The 25,627-nt window shown below is 44.8% G+C and overlaps 1 protein-coding gene across 1 annotated transcript in view; it reads right to left on the bottom strand.

Moving 5' to 3' along the window:
* Positions 1 to 4,387: 4,387 nt before the first annotated feature.
* OTOP1 (otopetrin 1) overlaps positions 4,388 to 25,627 on the bottom strand; it is a 38,350-nt gene continuing 17,110 nt past the window's right edge. The window contains exons 3-6 of the mRNA XM_054485858.2: positions 22,043 to 22,101; positions 18,444 to 18,574; positions 13,043 to 13,977; positions 4,388 to 4,832 (exon numbers count right to left, since the gene is read on the bottom strand). Of these exons, the coding sequence (XP_054341833.1) occupies positions 4,662 to 4,832; positions 13,043 to 13,977; positions 18,444 to 18,574; positions 22,043 to 22,101 (1,296 nt within the window). The 3' untranslated portion in view covers positions 4,388 to 4,661. The remainder of the gene's footprint in view (positions 4,833 to 13,042; positions 13,978 to 18,443; positions 18,575 to 22,042; positions 22,102 to 25,627) is intronic.

Below are 25,627 nucleotides of genomic sequence, written 5' to 3'. Positions count from 1 at the left end.
CCAAATACCACCACATTGCCATTAAGCTTCAACATATGAATTTAAGGGGGAAACAAACATCCAGTCCATTGCAGATTTTCCTGATAATATGTGTGCCCAGGTCATTGTCCCCACAGCAAAGAGTGACATTGGAAGGCAAACCAATGTCAGGTTTCCTAATGTGCACAGAGTCATCCCTGGAAGAGTGAGTCCGGTGATCTCACCAGCTAATTGCATTGAGCTATCCCTCCTTGGGGATCTACCTGCCAAGGAGAACAGAACACCACTAGCTTTGACACCCATTTCTCAACAATGATGGGTGAATACTGGAAATTTACCTGCTCGGGTGGCTTTGTCTAAGTTCATCTTCCTTATGCGGGACTTTCTCTTCTTGCTCTCAAATACTTTTATTATGAAATATCTCATTTAAAAGTTCACTAAAATACATTAAAAGTACATTTAAAGAGTAAATTTTAAAAGTGCAGATGAAAACATAATGAATACCTCTTTGCTTAAGAAAAAATATTTCAGACACAGCATGAACTCAGTTGTTGGTTCCAAGCCCCTCCCCTTCTCACTACACTGAACTTGGCATGTATTCTTTCTCCAGGTGTGTTTGTAATCTTACTACATATGGACATATCTCCCAGTAATATCAGGGATTGTTTTGCTTGTTCCTAGACATCATATTAATGGTATCATACCAATTATACCCCTATGCTACTTAATGTTTCATTCAACATTGTTTTGGGGGACTATCCATGTTGATACATGAATTCTGTTGTGTTCATTTTTTCCTCTTGTGAAATAGTCCATCATAGAAATAGTCCCTAGTGTGTCTATCTGCACTCCTAATTGGCAGGCATTTAGGCTGTTTTCCATTTTCCTAATTACAAGTGATGCTGAGTGAACATTCCTGAACACAGGTGTGAGGCTGCCTCTAGAGCACATGCCAAGGAACAGAATTCTTAGGTCATAAGGAATGTGTACCTCCAGCCTTAGTCAATATTGCCAATTGCTGTCCAATCTGATTTTATTCATTTACGCTCCCACTAGCAGTATATATGAGTCTTTCTTTCACTTCTTGCCAACTCTTGCCAATCTAATGAATGGGAAGTGGTAACTCATTATTATTTCAATTTGTATTCCCTGTATTAATCCCTGAGATCTTAACACTTGTGTATTGCACATTCTGGTTCCTCTTTGGCAAATGGCCTTGGCATTAAGATAGTAAATTTTCCTTGCCACCTACGCTGGTTGAGTCAGGATGCTTAATTACTCGGAGGTAAAAAGCACCTGGCTGAAATAGCCATCCCTGAGGCTGCCTGTTGAGGATAGGAGATGCTTCATCCATCTTTAGATCCTTTCTTGGAAACGCTGAGCCCAGCCAGCCATGCAGGCTTTTCCAAGCTCCGATGCTGCCATGTGTCCACAATAGCATCCCCACAGCCTGGATCCATCATCCCCAGCATAATGATGGCTCCTTTTTATCTCCTTGGCAGAGCCCAAAACCCACAGCTGAGGCCTCAGGGCTGTTCTAATGTGCTTAGAATGGGGGTAAAGGTAATGCCAACCAAAGTGAGGAAACTGGTATTGCTGCTCAGTCACTGCTGAGTCAGCATAAATCACTCCAGAGGATAGTTTGTCACTGACCTCAAAGACTCAGTTACAAAGATGATCACCATAGCATTGTTTACATAGCACCAAAAAAAAAAAAAGGAAGCACCTAAATATCTCTAAATGTCCAACATCACGGTTTGAAAAAATAAGGAATGGTACATCCTTCCATGGAATGTACTTTAAAGCCACCCAAAATCATACTGCACATGGATATACAATGTCAAAGAAACTTGCTCAGGAGTCCTAGCTTGGGGTCCATGGACTCCCAAGGAGATGCTTATCAAAGGGAGTTGGCACCCCCTGAGATGCTCGTGAAAGTACAGACTTCCGGGCCCCCCTCCAGACTGAATCTGCACTTCCAGCTTGGAGGGCAGGAATCCTAACAAGTTCCCCAGATGAGTCTCAGGCACACTAAAGCCAGAGCGTTGGTGCCTGGGACCCAAAATAGGGAAGAAGCACTCTGGTGTATCAAGAGGAAAAAAGCAGGTTACATACAAATGCAGTATATACAAAAACCACACCCTTCATTTGTGTGTGGGTGTATGCTTACTTTTGAAAAAAAAAATTATCGGCTGGGTGCAGTGGCTCACATGTGTAATCCCAGCACTTTGGGAGGCCAAGGTGGGTGGATCACGTGAGGTCAGGGGTTCAAGACCAGCCTGGCCAACATGATGAAACCCTGTCTGTACTAAAAATACAAAAATTAGCTGGGCGTGGTGGCAGGCATCTGTAATCCCAGTTACTCCGGAGGCTGAGGCAGGAGAATCGCTTGAACCCAGGAGGCGGAGGTTGCAGTGAGCCAAGATCGTGCCATTGCACTCCAGCCTGGGCGACAAGAGTGAAAGTCCGTCTCAAAAAAATAAAAATAAATATATATATATATAATTTTTTTTAATTTTTATTTTTTAGAGACAGGGTCCTGCTGTGTCACCCAAGCTAGAATGCAGTGGCACGATCTTGGCTCACTACCCAATCTCAAACTCCTGGGCTCAAGTGATCCTCTCCACTCAGCCTCATGAGTAGCTGGGACTACAGGCATACTCCACCGCACCTGGGTTTTTTGTTTTGTTTTGTTTTGTTTTTTGTACAGACAGGGTCTCACTATGTTTGTGTTCCCTGGCTGGTCTTAAACTCTTGGCCTCAAGGGATCCTTCCGCATCAGCCTCCCAAGTATTGGGATTACAGGCGTGAGCCACCACGCCCAGCCTGTGTGCGTGTACTAATAGCTACCTAGATAACAAAACTTAATAGCAGTTACCTCTAGATTACCTCAGCACCATTGACAATCAGCCCAAAGACTGTAGTGGGGCTGTCCTGTACGTTGTAGGGTGTTAGCAGTATCCCTGGGTGCAGTAGTGTAACAATCAAAAATGTGTTTGGTAGCACAAAAGCGCAACTATAGTTAACAATAATTTATTGTATATTTTAGAGTAACTAACATAGTGAAATTAGGATGTTCCTAACACAAAAAAAGATACATACTTGAGGGTATGAATATCTCAGTCACCCTGATTTGATTATTACTTATTATATGTTTATATCAAAATATCACATGTACCTTATAAGTATGTACAAATATTATGTATAATTTAGATTTCTTTTAATTTTAATAAAAAATAAATATTAAAAAATGTCTTCAGATATTGCTAAATGTCTCCTCAAGGAACAAGGTCCCCAGGTGGAGAACCGATTCTCTAGATGGGACATGTATAGATGACGTTTTCCTTTGTTTTTTAGTATATATGCCTATTTTTTAGTTTTTTCTAAAATAAGTGTACTTTAGTCATATTAAAAAAAAAAAAACTTTGTATTTATTACTGTCCCACTGCCTGCACTGTCTGAAAAAAATACACACAAATGAAAACATATTCACATTAATACTTACAGTAAGAAAATTAATTTTATTATTATTTTTAAATAGCTATGGAAAAACTATACAAAGTCCTCCCAAATGTCAATATTCCTTAGGCACCTTTGAAATATTTATAATCTTAATCTTTGGACTAGGCATCCTAATTGTAATTTCATATCTTAAAGAAGCAATTTTAAATATAGGAAATGCTTCAAAAATATGGTTGATTTTTCAGAGTTACTTATAAAAGCAAAAAGTTATAAACACTGTAAAACCAACCTAGGAAACTATGTTACTTAAGGTACATTCACTTGATAGACTATCATATAGCATTAAAATTATATTTATAAAGAACTTATAACAATATGGGGGCAAGGTTTATGCCATATTGTTAAGTGGGAAAATAACTAAATACAAAATCACATATGTTACATCACCATTCAAAGGTATAATAATGACAATAAAAAGAATCTCATCAACATGGTTGGAAGAAATACACCAAGATATTAAAAGTAATTGTTAATTGAACAATGGCATCATAGGTGACTTTTTCTCTCTACTTTTCTGAAATATCCAAATTTTTTACAATAAACGTATGTATTTACAGTGAAAGAGAGAACAGTGAAATTTCTTTTTAAAAATACTTGAAAATGATCACAAAAATGTGCCAACATTTCAGGTAAGAAATATGTTTTTATATTGGTCTGTACACAAATTTCTATCCAGATGGTACAAATAACTTCAATTCAGAAACAATATAAACTCATTGTGATTGTGTCTAAATTCATAGGCTTTGAGAAGGATAAATTTTTAAAGTGTAAATTACTATGCAGGTGGTCAGGAAAAGGTTGTATGGAGTCACATGATAAATGACACAAAGAAAATGCTTTTTATGAAAAACAAACTGGATAGATTTTTTTCCAAGCCAGAATCACATTCTTCTAAATCATTTAGAAGGAAATAAAATAATTTGGGCTTGATTAGCATTTAACTAACCAAGGACAGATTCCAGCCACCTCATGGATTTTGATCTAACTTGTTTACATTCATCAGGGGTGATGGGCAGTTCCAGCCCACAGGAAGCACAATCTTTGCAGACAAAAGGTGGCCCTTCTCATATTTGTCAGGCAATATTTGTCCAACCTGGCCACTCCCAGTTGGCGCCAATGAACTCTTGTTAGCTCACTCCTCAGTCTCTTGTGGACCCAGACTATATCTTACAATAGACCTCAAAGAGGGAGGCAGCTGCATGCATTCGGTAGAAAATAGAAAAAGGCATGGCCAGGTTGACCACAATTATCCAGGGTTCAAAGCCAAAAACAATCTCCTCCAATCCGTTGTCATACTCAGGTCGACAGCCAAAGGCGGGAGGTATCCAAAGCTGCAAGAGAAGAGAAAATGGCCTGTGGTGGGAGCAGCTTCCAAGCCACCACGGAGGCCCCACTCAAGTCCCAGGCCTCATGGGAGCTGACCCTGATGCACAGGGACTGAGTCACCCCTGACAGAACAATAAGGAGACCTCGTGGCATTTCCCATCTCCACAGAAACCACCAAATCCATGTCTGCCATGATCCTGCTCACTTCCTCACCCACCCTTCCCTGCAATCCCTCCCAAATGAGCACTTTTTGAACCCATCCAACTCTCTCCATCCCTACAGCCCTCGCCCCGCCTCGGTTTCCTCATTTGAAAGGTGGGAATTCTAACCCGTGTCTGAGAGGGCTTAGATGAGAATTAAGTTTGCAAAACTGAAAGCAATGACTTTTGTTTGTGTTGCTCAGGGAACCTACACACTGTTCCCTGCTTCTCAGGCTCCTCTCTGTCCCAGTTCTTTCCCGCTCTGCCACCCCTTGAGTTGTCAGGCTCCTCACTCCCGCCTCAGGCTGCACACTTCTTCAGCTTTCTCCACTCCCTGGCTGTGGCAGGCAGCCTCTAAGATGACCCTCAATGACCCCCAGCTCCTGCAGTCACCCCCTTGTGGAGTCCCCACCCCTTGAGTGTGGGATGCACCTAACGACTCACTTCCAACTCACAAAATATGGCAAAAGACACAGGAAGTCACTTCTGAAATTCGGTCGCAAAAGGACCTGCTATCCCTCTTGCTCATCTTCTCCTGTAAGACAGGTGGCAGAGCTGCCATGCTGCGAAGCACCCTATGCGGCAAGGGGCCCAGGGCGTACTCCCGTCAACAGCCAGCAAGGAACTCAGACCCTCAGTCCAACAAGCCACAGCTGAATCCTGCCAACAGTCACATGAGTAGATTTGGAAACAAATCCTCTGCCACCTCTCACAAAGTCAAGCCTTGAAATGAATGCAGCCCCAGCCAACAGTTTCAGCCTGGGAATGGCCCTGTGCAGAGACACTCAGCTAAAACTGTAGCTGGATTCATAAGTCGGAGAAACTATGAAATCATAAATGTATATTGTTTTAAGTTGCTGAGTATTGGGGTGGTCTCTTCCATAGCAATAAGTAAGTGAGACACATAGCCTTCATTAGTATACCATACAGAACACTCCCTGGTATATACAGCCAACCTCTGTATCCAGGGACCTGCGTCTGTGGATTGAACCAACCACAGATCAAAAATATTCAAAAAGTAGGCTGGACACAGTGGCTCACACCTATAATTCCAGAACTTTGGGAGGCCAAGGCAGGTGGATCACCTGAGGTCAGGAGTTCAAGACCAGCCTGGCCAACATGGTGAAACCCCATCTCTACTAAAAATACAAAAAATTAGCCAGGCATGGTGGCATGTGCCTGTAATCCCAGCTACTCAGGGGGCTGAGGCAAGAGAATCCCTTGAACCCGGGAGGCGAAGCTTGCAGTAAGCCAAGATCATGCCACTGCACTCCATCCTGGGCAACAGTGAGGCTCTGTCTCAAAAAATAAAAATAAATAAATTCAAAAAATAAAATGGTTGGTTGTGTCTGTACTGAATATGTACAAACTTTCTTCCTGTCATTATTCTCTAAACAATACAGTATAACAACTATTTACATAGCATTTAAATTGTATTGGTATTCTAAGTAATCTAGAGATGTCTTAAAGTGTATGGGAGGATGGGTAGGTTACATGCAAATATTACCCCATTTTATATAGAGGACTTGAGCATCTGTGCATTTGGTATCCACCATGGGGGCCCTGGAACCAAGACCCCTCTCTTCTACTTTGCTTACTGGCTGCTGTGACTCTTAGGGGCTCTCCTACCTGTTCGGTGGGTCCCTCCCAGTCTCCCTTGCTGTTTCATCCTTTGCTCTGCCTCTTAATGTTGGCCAGCGTCCAGGGCTCATTCCTGAGTCCCTTTCTATTCTCTCTACATGTGAGCCCTGGGGCTCTCTCCCAGTCCCTGGTTGTAAATACCAGCTGTAGTCCTATGACTTCCCAGTCTCAGTCTCCAGCCTGGACCACTTCCAAGAACCCGAGGCTCATAGTTTCTGGTGGCAACTTGAGTGTCTAAAACACATCTCAAACTCAACCCACCTTCCCCATTTCTCTATCTGCTCAGCTACATCGTCCTCCCAGGTGGTCCATCGAGGCTCTAGGTGTCATCCTCATTTCCCTCCTAGTCTCATAATCATGCCCCCTCCCATCCAGTCCGTCAGCACATCTCCACTGTGCACCTCCAAAGCAGTATCTTCAGCCCACCTGTGGCTCTCTCTCTCCACCTGTCCAGCCGGCCTCTCTCACCTGGACCATGGCGGTGGCCCCCTGCCTGGTCTCCCAGCTCGAACTAGGGCTCCACTCGGCCACCAGATTTACATTTTATGGAAATCAGATCCTGTCCCTACCTTGATTAAACCCCTAAAGTCTTCCCAAAATATTTAAAATAAAATCTACACTCCCGCATGCGGTGATAAAGCGCTCTGTTAGCTGATTTCTAACCACCCACGCTTCTCCCCACTCACCCCACCCACATGGCACGCAACTCTTCTTCCTGTTTCTCAAATCAGACCCGCTCACTCCCGCCGGGGGTTTTATACCAGCCATTGTTCCCTCAGCCCTGAACATGCGTGGCCAGCCCCTCCCTGTCTCACGTCACCCTTCAGCGAGGTCTTCCTGCTAAGCTGGTCCATCTGATCTACAATGGCCGCCCAAGAGCTATTTCCCACACCCTCCTTTTCCACTTCTCTGCTTAGCACAGGTAGACTATAAGGTGTCTTTCCTGCTCAGCTGATGGTTTTCCCTGTTGTTGCCTGGTTTGTAAGCCCCATAAGAGGAAGACCAGAGATCTTGGTCATTGCTGTACTCTCACCATTCGTAGCAGTCCCTGGACCTCTGTAGGTACTTAAGGGACACTTTTTAAAGGAAGGGTGAGAGGAAGGGAAAGGGAGACAGGGAGGAAAAGGGAGAAGAAAGGAAGGCAGGAAAATGGGACCTCTTTTCTGAAATCCACATCTGTATATGTGCTGTTTAGTTGGCTGTAAATTCTTGTTACTTATCCTATTGAGAAGCGGCCTATGACCTCTTTCCTTGAATCTAGATGGACTCTGTGACTACATGACTAATAAAATATGGCAGAAATGACACCATGCAGTTTCCAAGCCCAGGCCTTAGGAGACAGGCAGCTTCCAGTTCAATCTTTTGGAGGGTCGGCTCTGGGGCCCTGAGCCACCACATATGGAGTCCAACTACCCTGAGACGTCATGCTGGAGACCCACCTGTGGATGCCCCAGTCAAGAGTCCCGGCTGAGCCCAGCCTCCCAGCCACCCCAACCCAAGGCACCAGACCACGGAACTTCTGCCCAAGGCTTCACCAACTTCGCTTGATGCTGTGAGGAACAGAACTGCCTATCCAAGCCCTGTCAGAATTTCTAACCCACAAAGCCATGAGTCACAATAAATGCCATGAGACAAAAACAGTCATGCATGTTGGTTTTGTCATACATTTGGGGTAGTTCATTGCATGGCAATAGAAAACCAAAATATCTGCCTACTGGGGTCGTCCATTTGGATGCCACAGAGGCACCTGAAACAGAACACGTCCATTACTTAACTCTGGTCCTTCCTTCCACACTGACCTCCACCCACTGCTCCCAAGGTTGCCCCTCCTCCAGGGTCCTCCATCTCCAACATAGTATCACCGTCTCCCCAGGAACTCAAGTGTGAAGGCAGGGGTCACGCTTGGCATCTGTCACCCTTCCCGAGTTGCAACCTGGAGACCCTGGAGGGTGTTATGATGAGTGAAATAACCCAGTCACAAAAGGACTAATACTCCACAAATTCACTTATATGAGGAGTCTAAGAGTCAAATTCCTAGAGACTGAAAGAACGGTGGTTGTCAGGGGCTGGGGAGAATGGGGAGTTCATATTTAATGAGGGCAGAGTTTCAGTTTTGCCAGACGAGAATAACCTGGAAATGGATGGTGTGATGTTTGCACAATGTGGACGTATTTTACTCCACTACACACTTGAAAGTGGGTGCAATGGGAAAGTTTATATGATGTGTTTTTTGCCACAATTAAAAATATAATAGAATAAGCATGTGTCAGATCCCGTCACTCTCAGTGTAGACCCTTCCATGTTTCTCTGTTGCGTTTAGGATTGAGTCTTGGCTCGCAGGCCCTGTGTGGTCTCCCCTCCGCCCTCTGCTCTGTGCTCCCAGGTCGTGTCCAGTGAGCCCTGCCTTGCCTTGCATCTGTCCCTTCCCCACACCTGCAGCTCTGCCCTTATAGTCTTTCATCCCAGCCCCATCCACACCCTTTCTTAGGAGAGGCCTTCCCTGACCCATCTCCCACAGCATCCTGCCCTTCCCCATCACCACACCCACCCTCTGTTGTCTCCAGTGCCACGGCTCCTGGAAATTCAACTAACATTTCCATGTCCATCTCTGGAGTGGAGCCCACTCCACCTGGACCTGCACATCAGCACCTGCAGCTGGGGCCTCTGGACTGGCTCCCGATGCTGGAGAAGACAGCTCTTGCTCTCTGCCAGATGCCTTTGGCACCACCTGGGGTCAACCACAAGGTTTCAAAGTGCCACCCCATGAGCCAGCATGGGTATCCTAAGACTCCACCCTGCAATGATTTCCTCCTCTGGTTCAATCTCCCAGAACCCAGCCAGTGCCTGAGGGCATCACAGGCCAAGCGCAGGGAGGAAGAGACGAAGCCCACCCTTCTCCTTGGACTGGGCCCTGGGTCTGGCTTTCAGGTCCTGACAGACCATCGGTTGCCACTTGATTCTGGTATTTCGGACAGTGCTATCTTTCTTCAAGTGGGTCCAAAAATGCAAGCCAAGTATTTCACCCAGTGGTCAACCAAAAAGGCAACCAGGGAAAAACAACTTTTCAGAACTTAGTTTTAAAAAGATATATTAGGCCAGAAGCAGTGGCTCACGCCTGTAATCCCAGGACTTTGGGAGGCCTAGGCAGGCAGATCACCTGAGGTCAGGAGTTCGAGACCACCCTGACCAACCTAGTGAAACCCTGTCTCTACTAAAAGTAGAAAAATTAGCTGGGCATGGTGGTTGCATGCCTGTAGTCCCACCTCCTCAGGAGGCTGAGACAGGAGAATCACTTAAACCCAGGAGGTGAAGGTTGCAGTGAGCCGAGATCGTGCCATTGCACTACAGCCTGGGCAACAGAGCAAGACTCCATCTCAAAATATATGTATGTTAATATCAATCACAGGATATGTACAAAAAGCATATGCTTGAGGAAGATTCTAGAACTAGCTCTGACTTTATAAGAATTTGCATTTTGGAATATGCACCTCAAAAAATTCAGCCAACTAGTATCTATCTCTCTTGTTAACTCTTTCAATTCCTGACTCACTGCTGTGCCCCTGACATAGTCCCTGGCATACAGCAGGTGCCTGGCAAATGTCTGTTAGATGGAGAAGAGGGTCTGCCTGCAGCCAAACTCTTCTGGGCCTTCCCCCTTCAGAGCCCCTCCTCACTGCCTAGCAAACTGAAGGAACCCGGGTGATCCAAAGCTAGGGTGGATCAGGTTTGCTTGGCAGACACACAGCCATTCTGACTTCAGAAGGGACTTTCCCAACTTTGCGTTCTTAGGGCAATATCAAAAGCTGCAGGCCCTGTATGCACCATCTGAAATTCAGGGGAGGAAGCTCAAAAGCCTCTGAGCTGCTGGGGCAACAGGGAGCAGGCTTGATAACAGAGGCTGGGAGCACAGAGCTGACTTCACCCAGAGTGATGGGCAGGCAGCTCTGTGGACTGGGGCACTCCCCTCCAGCCACCAGTCACCATCACTGCAGAGACTCATGCGGTGGCAAAGGCTGCTTCCCCCTCCTTCTCACCAACCCCCACCATCCTTCCTTTATGTGTCTTTAAAAAATCCCAACAGCACACAATGCTTCTTATTCCTTTTTCTTCTCTCCATCCCTCCATCACTGCCCTGGTTCAAGCTCCTCCCCTTCCTGCCTGGGCTATTGCAGGGCTTTCTCTCCCAGTCTTTCTGCTTCTGGCCCTATCTGTCTCCATCCGTGCTACACACAGCTACTGGGAGGATCATTCCAAAACACAAATCTGAGAGTCCTCCCTTGCCCTCAGCATAAAGACCAGACTCCAGTCAGGCCTAGGAAGCCCTGCTCAAGCCAGAGTCCACCTAGCTGGGCCCTCTCTCCTATTTCCTATTCTGCTACTCTGCTTAACACACGTGGAATTTAAGCCAAACTACTTGGTGCTCCCAAAACATGCCATGGTGTCTTTCGCCTCTGTGTCTTCACATATTGTGTGCCTCTGCCTGAAATGCTTTTCCCTGCCTTAATAACCTGGTGAACTTCCAGTCATTCCTTGCTGATGCAGACAGATGGGTGAGTGACTGTACACCTTCCTCTCATTTGCTACCTTCCATCAGAGAGACTGGAAAGCAAACCATCCACTTCCCCAGCCTCCCTTGCAACGAGGGGTGCCCACGTGAGAGACAGTGCCTGGCACCAGCCCTTCCCTGCTGCTTTCTGTCTTGAACCCAGATGTGATGCCTGGTGCAGCTGCAGCCATCTCATGACCATGTGGCAACAAGCACCACACCACCCAAGTGACAAGATGAACAGTGCCTGGATGCCTGATGGCATGGTTCAGCTGCCAGGCCAACCCCAAGCAGCCAACCTCTGGAATTCTCATGAGATAATTAAACATTGTTAAGACTGAAGACACTGCGAATCAAATTGCCTGTCACTTGCAACCAAAAGCACTCCTGATTGACACTGGGCCTCCCATCAAGCACCCACTACTCACTGAAGTCCTTCTGGATCCCTGCTCCTAGTACACCTTGCACAAGCCCATCTCAGCACTCGTCCTGATCACTGTATTAGATTTTCTCTTTGTCTCCCTCCCCCATTATACTGAGACCTTTTAGAGGAAAGAGACCGAGTCTTTCCACTTTAATCTTTAGTACCCTGCCCAGCACCTAGCACACAGCAAGTCTTCAGTAGGTAGATTTGTAGAATATAGGTCTATTTTCCAGCCTTATATTGTAATTTTGTACTTACAGTATTTTTATTACAAGCTGCCTCCATTCCTTATTTTAAAAAGGCAAGACAAAACTAGATGTCCATCAATAATGGACTGGATAAAGAAAATGTATTATGGCCGGGTTCAGTGGTTCACATCTGTAATCCCAGCACTTTGGGAGGCTGAGGCGGGAGGATTGTTTGAGCCCAGGAGTTCAAGACAAGCCTGGGCAGCACAGTGAGAACCTATCTCCACAAAAAAAAAAAAAAAAAAAAAATTTGACCAGGCGTGGTGGCTCACACCTGTAATCCTAGCATTTTGGGAGGCCAAGGTAGGTGGATCACTTGAGGTCAAGAGTTCGAAACCAGCCTGGCCAACATGGTGAAACCCCCATCTCTACTAAAAATATTTTCAAAAATTAGCCCAGTGTGGTGGCAGGTGCCTGTAATCCCAGCTACTCTGGAGGCTGAGGCAGGAAAATCACTTCAATTCGGGAGGCAGAGGTTGCAGCAAGCCAAGATCATACCATTGCACTGTAGCCTAGGCAACAAGAGTGAAACTCTGTCTCAAAAAAAAAAAAAAGTTTTTAAAAATTAGCCAGGTGTGGTGACACATGCCTGTGGTCCCATGTACTCAGGAGGCTGAGATGGGAGGATTGCTTGAGCACAGGAGGTCGAAGCTGCAGTGAGCTGTGATCATGCCACCGCACTCCAGACTGGGCAACAGGGCATGACCCTGTCTCAAAAAATAAATAAATAGAAAATGTGGTAGTTCTACACCATGGAATATTATGCAGCCTTAAAAAAGAATGAAATCACATTATTTGCAGCAACCTGGATAGAACTGGAGTCCTTATCCTAAGTGAATTAACACAGGAACAGAAAACCAAATACCACATGTCCTCTCTTATAAGTGGGAGCTAAACATTGGGTACTCATGAACACAAATGTATGAACAACAGACACTACCAGGGACTACTAGGGGGAGAGGTCGGAAGTGGGGTGCAGGTTGAAAAACTACCTATCGGGTACTATGCTCATTACCTGGGTGATGGGATCATTTGTGCATCAAACCTCAGCGACACACAATTTACCCTTATAATAAATCTACATGTGTACCCCTTGAACCGAAAATGAAAGTTTAAAGTAAAATTAAAAGAATAAGAATAACTTGGTGCAGATTACCGAAATATTGCAGAGGAACAAGAAGGCTGCAATATTCCTCAGGACTTTTCTCTTGGCGTTGCCCTGTAAGAAATGGGGAAGGCGGACTGGACTTGGGCTCCCTTCCCAGCTGCTCTCCTCCTGCTTCTCCTCCTTGTCACAGCTTTCTCTCATGCACACATTTCCACTGGCTGCTGGTGACATGTCCTTGCCCCGGGGAGCCACATCTCCGGCCACACCTCCACTCTTGAGGCAGGAAGAAGCAAGGGGCATGGTGTTGCCATTGCAGACTGTGACCACCCGAAGGGTTTGGATGTCCTCAGAGAGTTTTTCAGGCTCTCGGTGAATGGATTCGAAGATGAAGAGGTTCTGGATGTACTTCTCCACGATCACCAGGATGGAGTAGGGTAGGTTGTACCAGGTGTAGCAGGGGTGGTCCTCAGCACAAAGGATGGCCAAGATTGAGCCCCAGGAGATAAGCCAGGAGCCCGAGGCAGTGCCCACCAAGAGGTCCGAGTCCAGTTTGCGGGCCGGATTTTTGGACTCGTCCAGTGACTTCTCATCTATCCTGTAAATCCGGATTCCAGCCAGCCCTGCAGCCCCCATAAGCATCAGCAGGGTGATGGCATACAGGTAGAACATGATGAGTGCCGACTCGCTTTTGGTCTTGGAGCGCCCGATATGAATCAGGTACACCACCACCACGGCAATGGTGGCAGCCAGCGCGGTCAGGCCCAGGACTGCGCCCACCATGACCCCATCAGACTTGAACTGCATCTTCTGGTGTTGATGGCTGTCAACTTTGCGCCCGATGTTCTTCCATAGGACGTAGAGCATTGTGGAGGCCAGGATCTGATACTCTATGTTGAAGGGGTAGAGGTAGTAGATCCCGTGGGAGATGGCAGTGCAGAGAGTTGGGGGCGTGCAGTTACACTGTGGTGTGTGGTCATCTAAAACTAGGGGAGACAGGTAGATCACACAGGAGGGCGATTAGCAGGTGCAAGGGGGAGCAGAAAAGCACAGAAAACCGTTTCCACCGTGGATTCAGGCTTGGGTCTTCCCACTGGATTACAAGCTTTTCATGTCATAGCTTATTATCACGTTTAATACCATGGCTAAGCTGACAGCCCTGAGTATCCCCAAAGCATATTCATTACCTAAATCATATTTATTTGGTGAGTTGCCAAAGAGGATAGAGAAGATGACTCTATTGTTGTAAAAAATAGATATGTAGATGATAGATAGATAGATGGATACACGCACACACAGACAGACAGAAAAAATCTGGAAGGACACAAACTAAAATGTCAACAATGGTTATCTCTGGGTGAAAAAATGACAGATGATTTTTAATCTCTTCTAGATTTTGCTTCCCTGTATTTTCTAAATTTTCTCTGTGAAGATGATTTACATGTGTGATTTTTTAACATCATTTTAAAAAAATACTTTCTGGAGAAAATGCTCCTTTTAATTAGCAAAAGATATGCCTCTTAAGACTCCAGTGCTAGCAAGCATGCAGGAGACAGGCGCTCTCCGATATCAGTGCGGGGAAAGCAAACGGGCACCACCTTCCGGAAGAGAAGCTGGCTGCGGTATGGAGGGCCCTCTCATCACAGGGGGGCAGATGCTGCAAGTAAATGATGAAGTAGGTCACCAAAGCCCTAAAGGCGATGCAGTCTCTGACCCATAATTCCATTCTTTCCATTGTACCCTTCTACTCAAAGGGACAAATAAAAAAAGTAATCAAAGAGTCAGGTAAGGCCAGGAGCGGTGACTCAGCCCTGTCATCCCAGCACTTTGGGAGGCCAAGGCAGGCGGATCACTTGAGGTCGGGAGTTCGAGACCAGCCCGGCCAACATGGCGAAACCTCATCTCTATTAAAACTACAAAATTAGCCAGGTGTGGTGGCAAGCCTGTAATACCAGCAACTCGGGAGGCTGAGGCAGGAGAATTGACTGAACCTGGGAGGTAGAGGTTGCAGCGAGCTGAGAGTTGCAGTGAGCTGAGGGTGCCACTGCACTCCAGCCTAGGCGACAGAGTGAGACTCAGTCTCAAAAAATAATTTAAAAAAAAAGTCAGGTAAAATTGTGTGTGTGTGTGAGAGAGAGAGAGAGAGACAGAGAGAGAGAGGAACAGCTCAATGTCCAACAATTTAGAAATTGTTAAGTAAATTTTAGTGTATCCCAACAATGAGATAGTAGACAGCCACTGCACATTATAATTAAGATGTGCTTTATGGTTTTGGGTATTTTGGGGTTTTTTTTGTTTTGTTTTTTGTTTGTTTGTTTTGAGACAGAGCCTCCTTCTGTTGCCCAGGCTGGAGTGCTGTGGCACAATCTTGGCTCACTGCAACCTCAGCCTTCTGTGCTCAAGCATCCTCCTACTTCAGCCTGCTGAGTAGCTGGGACCACAGGCCCGTGCCACCACGCCCGGCTAATTTTTATATTTTTTGTAGAGACAGGGTTCCGCCATGTTGGCTAGGCTGGTCTTGAACTCCTGAGCTCATGCGATCCTCCCACCTCAGCCTCCCAAAGTTCTGGGATTAAAGGCATGAGCCACCGCACCTGGCCAGGATGTGTTTTAATATTAGGAAAGTAATCTCACTGCAAGGAAAGTGGAAAAAAGTAAGAACAAACTGTATATCTATTTTTTAATGCAAGTCACAACCCAGTACCAGGCTGTAAAATCAGGTAGCAACCAACTTTTTTGTAGCAGAAATAATTTTCAGTGGACTAGAATAGGATAGAATGGAGTGGAATCAACTACGATAAAATTTGGAAGCATCTCTGATATAGTAAAATTAAGTATTATTTCATCAAGCATACACACATACGTACATGCGTGTTTGGGTTACAATGTAAAATCTGTCTCTTATTGAAGGTTGCAATAAAAAAAGATCAAATATATAGTATAAAATCAACTATAAATAAATGGCACACTACAAAAAAATAACCAAACGTTCACAGCATTTACTGCATTTATGGGTAAGTGTTGTGGATTTTTTTGCTTCACGCTTTGTCATTGTTTTAGTTTATGATATGTATATATTACCTATAAAATCTGAGAAAAGCAGCTCGGCGTGGTGGCTCATGCCTGTAATCCCAGCACTTTGGGAGGCCGAGGCAGGCAGATCACAAGGTCAGGAGATTGAGACCATCCTGGCTAACACGGTGAAACCCTGTCTCTACTAAAAATACAAAAAATTAGCCAGGCGTGGTGGCGGGCGTCTGTAGTCCCAGCTACTCGGGAGGCTGAGGCAGGAGAATAGTGTGACCCCGGGAGGTGGAGCTTGCAGTGAGCTGAGACCATGCCACTGCACTCCAGCCTGGGCAACGAGAGAGACTCCGTCTAAAAAAAAAAAAAAAAAAAAAAAATCCGAGAAAAACTAAATCGTAGCATTAATTTTACTTTCACAGAACACTACGAAATTTTCTTTTTCTTTTTTTTTTCTTTTTTATATAGGGTCTCCCTCTGTTGCCCACGCTGGAGTGCAGTGGCACAAACACAGCTCACTGCAGCCTTGACTTCTTGGGCTCAAGTGATCCTCCTGCATCAGCCTCCCATGTAGCTATAGCTGGGACCACGAGCCCATGCCACCATGCCTGGCTTTTTTTTTTTTTTTTTTTTTTTCAGAGCTGGGGTCTCTCTTTGTTGCCCAGTCTGGTCTCAAATTCCTAGGCTGAAGTGATGCTCCAGCCTCGGGATTACAAAGTGCTCAGATTACAGGCATGAGTCACTGCCCCCGATAATAATCTTCAATTCATGCAGGGCTTCCCTAGCACTTAAAATTCAATACGGTGTTATGCAGAAGACAAGGGAAGAAATCAGGAGGAAAAGTTCATAGTAACAGAATGTTAGAGCTGACAGAGTCCTTTTTTAGAAAATTAATCCAACCTCATCTTTCACAGACAGCCTTGAAGCCGGATTGTTAGGATTCAAATCATGGCTCAATCACGTGTTCACTGTTACCCTGGGCTAACTTCTCCGTGGCTTGATGACTTCATCCATATAATGAGGTTAATATTGTCTACCTGAGGCCAGGCACGGTGGCTCACGCCTGTAATCCCAACACTTTGGGAGGCCAAGGCGGGTGGATCACAAGGCCAAGAGTTCGAGACCAGCCTGGCCAACATAGTGAAACCCCGTCTCTACTAAAAATACAAAAATTAGCCAGGTGTGGTGGCACGTGCCTGTAGTCCCAGCTACTCAGGAAGCTGAGGTAGGAGAATCACTTGAACCTGGGAGGCAGAGGTTGCAGTGAGCCGAGTTCGTGCCACTGTACTCCAGCTTAGGCGACAGAGTGAGACTCTGTCTCAAAAAAAAAAAAATAGAATAAATATATATATATACACACACACACACACACACACACACACATATAGCCTACCAGAGAGTGTGGGGGTACAAATTAAATGACATGTGTAAATTTCCAAGAACAGTGGCAGGCACTCAGCAAATGCTTAATAAAAATTTACTTTTGTTATTGTTGTCATTGCTGCTACTGATATTGATACCAAGGAGGACATGAGGCCCAAACACCAAGAGTGGCTGCTGGTTGGGGGTGGTGACTTCGTTGTCTCCACCCCACTGATGACGAAACAGGTTCAAAGTGGCTCTCCAGGACAGCCTGGGTTTACACAACTGGCACAGACTTGCTGCATGTTAAAGCCAGAAGGGATCTTTGCAAGTGCATGATTTGGATACCCTCACTTTACAAATGAGAAAAGGGAGGCTCAGAGAGATTAAATGTCTTCTAAAGGTCACACAGCTTGCACATGATGGGAACAAACCTGAGACATCCAGTTCCCTGCTCCACATTCCCCTCAGCCTGAATGTTCTCATATAGAAGTGACATATTGTAAATGCTAAAGGATTTTAGATGAAAATATAAAGATTAACCCAACAGGCTCTCAAATAGGAACAAGGTGGAACAGACATGAGCTAGAATTATAAGCCAATACAGTTAAATTAAAACTTCAAATGAACTACAGCCTATTAACCACAACCTACCATTAGACTCCTGTGAATTTTTAAAAGCCATACTTTTACTAGAAAGAACTGGTAATAGAGGTTTAATTAAAAACACAAGCAGAGGCAACCATCAATCTTCTGTAGTTGAAAACAAAGACATTTATTTCTGCAGCAAACTGGACCATGAAAAATGGCCATCAGAATGATCACTGTGGGTCTTACAAGTCCGTGAGTCATGGAAGAAACCTTTAATTATGCTCAGTACACATCACTTATGAGAGATTCAGGTTTTGGAAGATTTTCAACAACAGGGGGCTGTCTGGCTGATGCTGAGTTGGGTGGCCCTGAAGTTCTTTGGAACCTGCACTCCATCTCTGAACACTGTGGACTCTGCAGGTTTCCAAGACATTTCAACATGGCAGAAGGGCCACTCACTTCTCTCACCACTCACCTGTTGTTATGTTCCCAAAACCCAGAGTGGTGAGCCGTTCCTTGTGCTCATTGAGTTGGTGCTTTGACTCATTGAGGACGCTGTTGGCCCACAGAAGCAGGTTGGTGAACACCGAGTGGATCACCCCAAACCTGAAAAACACAAGGACTCAGTTCTCAAGCAGCCCTGGGAGAGCCTCAGGCACCATGGGGTGAGACAGACGTGTGCACACAAATACACGGCTCCTTCTCAGCCATGATTCTGGTTTCACCTGGCAGCTCAGGCTCTGGGTGGGCCACCTGCCTGGCTGGGTGGGGCAGATCCATGGAACCTTCCAAAACCACAGAATCTTGGCATTCAGCCTTAGTCTTGAACTTGCCAGTACTCAGCTCAATGCCTATAGGACATCAAAGAAGCTGGGTCTTGGAAGCAGAGCTAGAGGGATGAAAATTTACTAAAAGCAGACAACCCACCCCACCACACCCCAAATCTTTTTCCCAGAAAGGAAGAGGAGAGGAGAGGAGAGAACAATGAGGGAAAGATGAAAGAGTACCATTGGAAATCTGGAGAGCATGTCCACCCTTACTGCTGATTGGCCAACCCCAACCATCGTCCACCCCCTCTGCCATGCCACCTACTTCTAAGGATACTGAAACAAGCCAGAGACTCCTTGGCAGCTAGCCTGGCCATTCTGGCCAGTGAGATGTGAGCTTTAGTCTACTGGGCACTACAGAAAAGCTTTTGCTTTCCTGACAAAAGAAACAAGAATAAGAAAAGTCTGCTATGGTCCCTTTCTCCATTTTATCTAGCCTTGAATGTGGACATGAAGGCTGGAGTTGTGGCGGCCATCTTATAACCATGAGACAGCCAGCTTGGGCTAAAGCTGCAGCCAACTGAGGATGGCAGAGTGGAAATCTAGAAAAAGCCTGCTCGGTAATGACATTGTTGAGCTGCGGGAGATCCAGATAGGCTCAAGAATGAGCCCATGGTCATACATGGAGTAAGCAGCCACATGGAGGTTTGTGGAGTCGGTAAGCAGCAGAGCTCTTCCAGTCTGACTCCAGAGCCCTGCCCTTGGCTCTGTGCCATGCTGCCTCCTAAGGCAGAAGATAGAAAAGAGAACTAAGTGGAAGGTAGACATTGTACTCTGGGTTGCAGGCGAGAGATCCATGGGGAATGCGGTCCCCATAGGGTCACTGATTTCTTCAAATACTCCAAAGTCTTCCTACACCTGCAGGCTTAAGATGTATTCACATTGGTAGCTTTCAGGGTACTTAGCAATGTGCCTCGCAGGTAGCAGGTGCAGCAAACACTGGTGATATGAGAGAGGTATTCTTTAAAACTTTCTGTGGAATTGATCACTCCTAAATTGGAGAGCGGAGGCCCACAGGAAGCATGATTCTGGTTTCACCTGGCGACTCAGGCTCTGGGTGGGTCCCCTGCCTGGCTGGGAGGGGCAGATCCATGGAACCTTCCAAAACCACAGAATCTTGGCATTCAGCCTTAGTCTTGAACTTGCCAGTACCCAACTCAGTGCCTATAGGACATCAAAGAAGCTGGGTCTTGGAAGCAGAGCTAGAGGGATGAAAATTTATTAAAAGCAGACAACCAAAGAGAACCCTCGTCCATGATCTGCCCACGGGAAAAACGGCGCAACCACATCCTCAACCTTGACCCTGCCTCTCCTCTCAGTTTTAACCTCAGCTGATCTCTCTGGGTCTCTCTCGGGAAACTGCAGGCAAAATCTTGCCTCATTTGAATCCTGGCTTCCTTTGGCATAATGTCCAAGCACAATTGGAGAAGGAAACAGAATCCCAGGGTGTCTGAGTCAGGTGTTTGCCCATCTGTTTGCCCCTTGCGCTTGCCCAGTTGCTGTAGATCATGGCCAGCCTTCCCCAAGGCATCTGGGAAGCATTATATAGAGCCTTTGACAAACGTAGACAATGCTGTTTGCCTCATACTGGCTGGCTTTTCTTTTACTCATAATGCACACAGCTCCCCTTTCTTCTTTCATTTTTCCTGGTCCAAATGGCACTGTCCAGTCCCAGGCCCACTGAACTCAAGGAGGTAGCACTGTTGCCACACATGACTGTAAACTGTTCTGCCACGCAAGCTCCCTGCAAGCTGGCAGCCTCCTGTTGACTTGATGTGGAAATGGTCCACAAACCAAGGGCAGACGTCATTTTCTCCTGCCAGGCTGCCTTTCTCATCACTGGATTTGACAATCCCAGACTACAATAAAGGGAAGGCTCTCATGAGCCATTTTTAATCTCAGTGTATGTTTCCTTCATCTGTGTGTGTGTGTGCATGGTGCTTTCTTTCTTTTTTTTTTCTTTTTGAGATGGAATCTCGCTCTGTTGCCCAGGCTGGAGTGCAGTGGCACGATCTCAGCTCACTGCAACCTCTGCCTCCCAGGTTCAAGGATTCTTCTGCCTGAGCCTCTGGAGTAGCTGGGACTACAGGTGTGCACCACCACACCCAGCTAATTTTTTTTGTATTTTTAGTAGAGATGAGTTTTCACCATATTGGCCAGGCTGGTCTCAAACTCCTGACCTCTTGATCCGCCCGCCTGGGCCTCCCAAAGTGCTGGGATAACAGGCGTGAGCCACCGCGCCTGGCCCTACATGGTGCTTTCTTACACGGTAACAACGCCTTGCAGTTAGGAGATTCACTCCATTACCCTGTCGATTCTTTCCTTCCATCCTCACCATACCCTGGGAGGGTGGTGGGTGGACCTAGTAGCAGATCCTACACTTGCCGAGTGCCTGTTACACGGTGGTTTACATCAATTCCTTCATTCAGTCCTTGAGGCAGGCTATGTTATTTTCTCTGAAAGAAACCAATAGATTCTTCTCTACAATACTGAAGATTATCAAGCTTCAGAAGGTTAAAAATGCAAGGGACATTGCCTCTCCCTGCGCCTGCCTGAAGGCAGGACGGCGATTCACAAAAACAAAAGATCTTGCTACCTCCCCTTCCTTTCCTGCATACAGAAAGAGATGTGAGTTTTGTTCTTACTGGGGACAGCTCTGGGCTTTTACCAGCTCAGAAACGAGGCCAGCAGAGTTAGGAGAATCTGGGAGCAAACTTAGCTTTGTTTTGTCCTTATAGGATGTATGGCTCTTTGTTAAAATACTGTCTAAGCAAGGCCCCTAAACCACGGCCTTAAGAGAAATATGTTAGAACTGAGGTCCCTCCCACATGATGGGCACACAGCAAGTGTCAATAAACTCCTGCTAGTTTTTCTCTTGTCAATCTGACCTTTGTTTTCAGGACAGCATCTCAACTGAGAATTTATAAGGGTTAAAAAAAGAAATTACATTTTCTTCCCTTCATCTCCATTTTATAGATAAGGAAACTGAGGGTCATCAGGGAAAAGTGTCTAAGATGCAGATTCAGATTCAAAATTCAAGCCCACCCCGTGCTACTTCTGGATCTGTCCCATGGAGAAGCCAAAAGCAGCGACCCTCTTCTCTCGGCCACAAGTGAGAGCTTAGCTTTCAGGACCAAGTGGAGAGTTGGTCTGTTTTTATAACCAAAGCAAGATGGCAGTGATGAGTTTTGATAATTCTAAATGAATGCCAAATTCAACATATAAAGCAATTACCCACGATTTTTACCTTTCCAGTGTTTTGAAAGACTGGATAATATCCTTTGCATGCCCCCAAAGAAAATATACCTAGATGGAAATAAAGAAAGAAAAGAAAAATCGATGAGACACTCATCTTTTCACTTGCAAACTTGAGAAGCTATAAAACTCAAAGAAAAGGTATGAGAAAATGCTGGGACATCAGTGACTTCCTACTCCATCTTAGGTGGCAGAGCCACTCCTCACTGGGGACAATGATCCAGGAGTACTGTGCAGAAAAATAAAGTGAGGCCTCTTGGTTCAGGAAGAAATGGTGCTGCAATTGATTAAAGATGTCTTCTGTGATATGGGGTGATTGATTGAGGATGTCTGCTGTGGGACAGGGTTTGGAAGTAGTAGCCTGCTTGACATTAATCCTATAACTGGTTTATATCACGTGTTAGTTTTCATCTAAGAAATATTCACTGTACAGTTACTCTCTGCCAGTGGCCAGAAAGGAAATGTTGAGAGCTTTAAATAAATAATGAAATTGATTTGGGCTGGTCTTTTATTTCACTCTATTACATATGCTAGGCAGTCCCCTGGTTATGCAGTCACTAGCAGCATGCAGGGAAGGGATTGAAATCATGGATGCTATATAGTATCAGACCTGTGAAAATCCTGACTTCCTCACTGAATAGCCCATGGCCTTGGGCTAGTCAGGGAAACTTGCTGAACCTGTTTTCCCATAGGAACTTACCCTAGAGGGTGTTGTGAGCAATTAAATGAAATGATCCATGTCAATCACTTAGACTAGCACCTGGAGAAGCGTGTATGTTTTCAATAAATATTCTCCATTGTTATCTCACTAATTCACTGAAATTGTCTGAGCTTCTCCTATATACCAGGCATTATTTGGGCTTCTAAAATGTTTTGGGCTTTATTTTAGAGATAAACACATATTGAGCACCTACTGCATGCCAAACACTGTTAGGCATTTTATAAATTTGTCTCATTTAATCTTTATTCTCTAGTTAAGAGTTATAAAAATAAAATCAGACAGTACAAAATAAAATACACTTACACATATCACCTCTTTCACATTCTTTTACCTAAGATTTACTCTCTTACTCAGGAAAACACATTGAGGGCATTAACTGTCTTGAAACATCCAATAATAAAAACAGACAGCAGTGACTCCTTGTTAAAGCATTCAGCCCAATAATAGGGAAACAGTTAAGTAAATTAGCAATTATCAACGATTTGAAATTAGACAGCCATCTAATTGATGCTTTTTATAAAAACTACCTACCAACATTGAAAACTTTTTTTAGTGAAAAACTTGTAATAGAAAATTCTACACCCACAAACTTTGAGAAGACTGTACACTTTAAGTACAAGGAATGGAGGAAATACATAAAAACAATAGCAAATGCTGGTTTCAGTTGATTTGCTTACAGGTGCATTTTTATTATCTTTCCCATTTTTTCTCAGTAATGTAACATATTTTTTAAATAAATGCTTTTTGCTTTTTTTTTTTAGAATTACCATACGGTCCAGCAATACCACTTCTAGGTATATATATATATCCAAAAGAAGTGAAAGCAAGTTCTCACAAAGATATTTGTCCACCCATGTTCATAGCAGCATTATTCACAACAGCCAAGAGGTAGAAGCAACTGAAGTGCCCACTGATGGATGAGTGGATGATCAAAATGTAATATAAACCAAAAAGTACCTGAGACAGGTCTCAATCAATTTAGAAGTTTATTTTGCCAAGATTAAGGACACGCACCTGGGAGACAGGTCTGTGCCTCTTACAGATGATTTTGAGGGCTTCAATATTTTAAAGAGAAAGGGCAAATACTGGGAAACAAGGAAGAAATTTTTTTATAAAAGTGTGGGTAGATAAGAGGCAAATGGTTGCATTCTTTTGAGTCTTTGATCAGCCGTTCACATGTGAGAGGGGGTAGAGGAATAGTTGCTTATGAATCCATCTAGCTCAGTGAACCTGCATTTCTACTAAGATAAAACAAACGTCGGGCACAGGAAGCCATCAGGTGTGCATTTGTCTCAGGTGAGCAGAGGGATGACTTTGAGCTCTGTCCTTTATCCTGTACCTGGGAAGATCGGCTATCCATTTACATTGTGAGGGTGAAATTTAACACAGCTGTTTTAGGGTAAAGATCTTGGAGCCCACAAGGAATTTCCTAGTGGACAAATTGTGAGGGAGGTTTGTAGCTTTTTAAAATCTTTAAAATCTTTGTAGCAATCTTTTTTAGGAATAGTATGGGAGGCAGGTTTGCCTGACACAGTTCCCAGCTTGACTCTTCCCTTTGGCTTAGTGATTTTGGGGCCCCAAGATTTATTTTCCTTTCACAGTGGTATAGACATACAATGGAATTTTACTCAACCTTAAAAAGGAAGAAAATACTGATACATGCTACATCATGGATGACCCTTGAGAACATTATGCTGTGAGAAATAAATCAGACACACGAAGACCAATACTGTCTGATTCAATTTGTATGAGGCATCTAGAATATTCAAACTCATGAAGACAGAAAGTAGAACAGAGTTTGCCAAAAGCCAGAGGAGGAGGAAATAGAGAGTTGTTTAGTGGGCTCAGAGTTTCAGTTTTCCAGGATGAAAAAGGTCCTCAGATTGGTTGTACAACAAGTGAATGTACTTAACATTACTGAACCGTACGCTTAAAATGACTAAGATGGTAAATGTTATGTGACTGTCAACCTAAAAAAAAAAAAAGACACTAGAGAAAATTATCGCTAAATATGTTGGATTTACTTGGAAATAGAAATAGGAATTACAATCCAGAACGCATGGAACGGCAAGCCACCTGCGCATTCGGTGAGGGAAGGGTAAGGAGGAGCTGTTATTAGAAAAGAGAAATTTACATAATCCACTGAGAGAAAGAGTTCATCGGTTCTAGAGGCTCAAAGCCAGAGTTGTCATCAGTTCATTGGTGGAGATGCCAGTGCTGGGCAAGTGTTCTTCCAAGAGCATCTTATCTGCTTTACTGCAGTCCTAAAGAATGTCTAGTAATGTCTAGCCTCATCAAAGCAGGAGATGCATGAAGGGTTTTTAGAAAGTCCTTGGAAACACTTTGTATCTCAGACACGTAGGCAGAAGTCCCCTCTCCTTGGTGCTTTCCCAGGCCTATTTTGCCTGGGTCTGACAAAAGCGATTTCATCCTGATATCTACAGGTTTTTCAGTATTTGCCACAATTTTAAAATAAATACTCTGTTTTTTAGAACAGTGCCTAATTGTTATATATATACACATATATATACTTTTTTCTATTCTCCAGTCATCTAATGTAGCAAAAGCACATGGTAAGTGTCCAACAGGTACAGAATGATTAATTCATTGACTTGCCTGGCCAATAAAATGCCTTAAATTAGAAAGCTAAGATCTCCAACCCACCAACTGAGAGGGATATTTTGAAAATTCACATCTGTCCCGGTCATTCTTCTGCCTAAAGCCTTCAGTGGCTCCCCACTGCCCTTGAGGTGAAGCCAAAGCCCCTAGGTGGTGGTCAGCCTTGACCAAGAATTTGCTGCACACCTAGCCCTGTGCCAAGTGCTTTTCATACATCTGTGCCTTTAATCTCTACAA

Source organism: Pongo pygmaeus, chromosome 3 (genome assembly GCF_028885625.2).
Source record: "Pongo pygmaeus isolate AG05252 chromosome 3, NHGRI_mPonPyg2-v2.0_pri, whole genome shotgun sequence".
Taxonomy (NCBI): Eukaryota; Metazoa; Chordata; class Mammalia; order Primates; family Hominidae; genus Pongo; species Pongo pygmaeus.
This window is presented reverse-complemented; position numbering and strand designations above follow the sequence as displayed.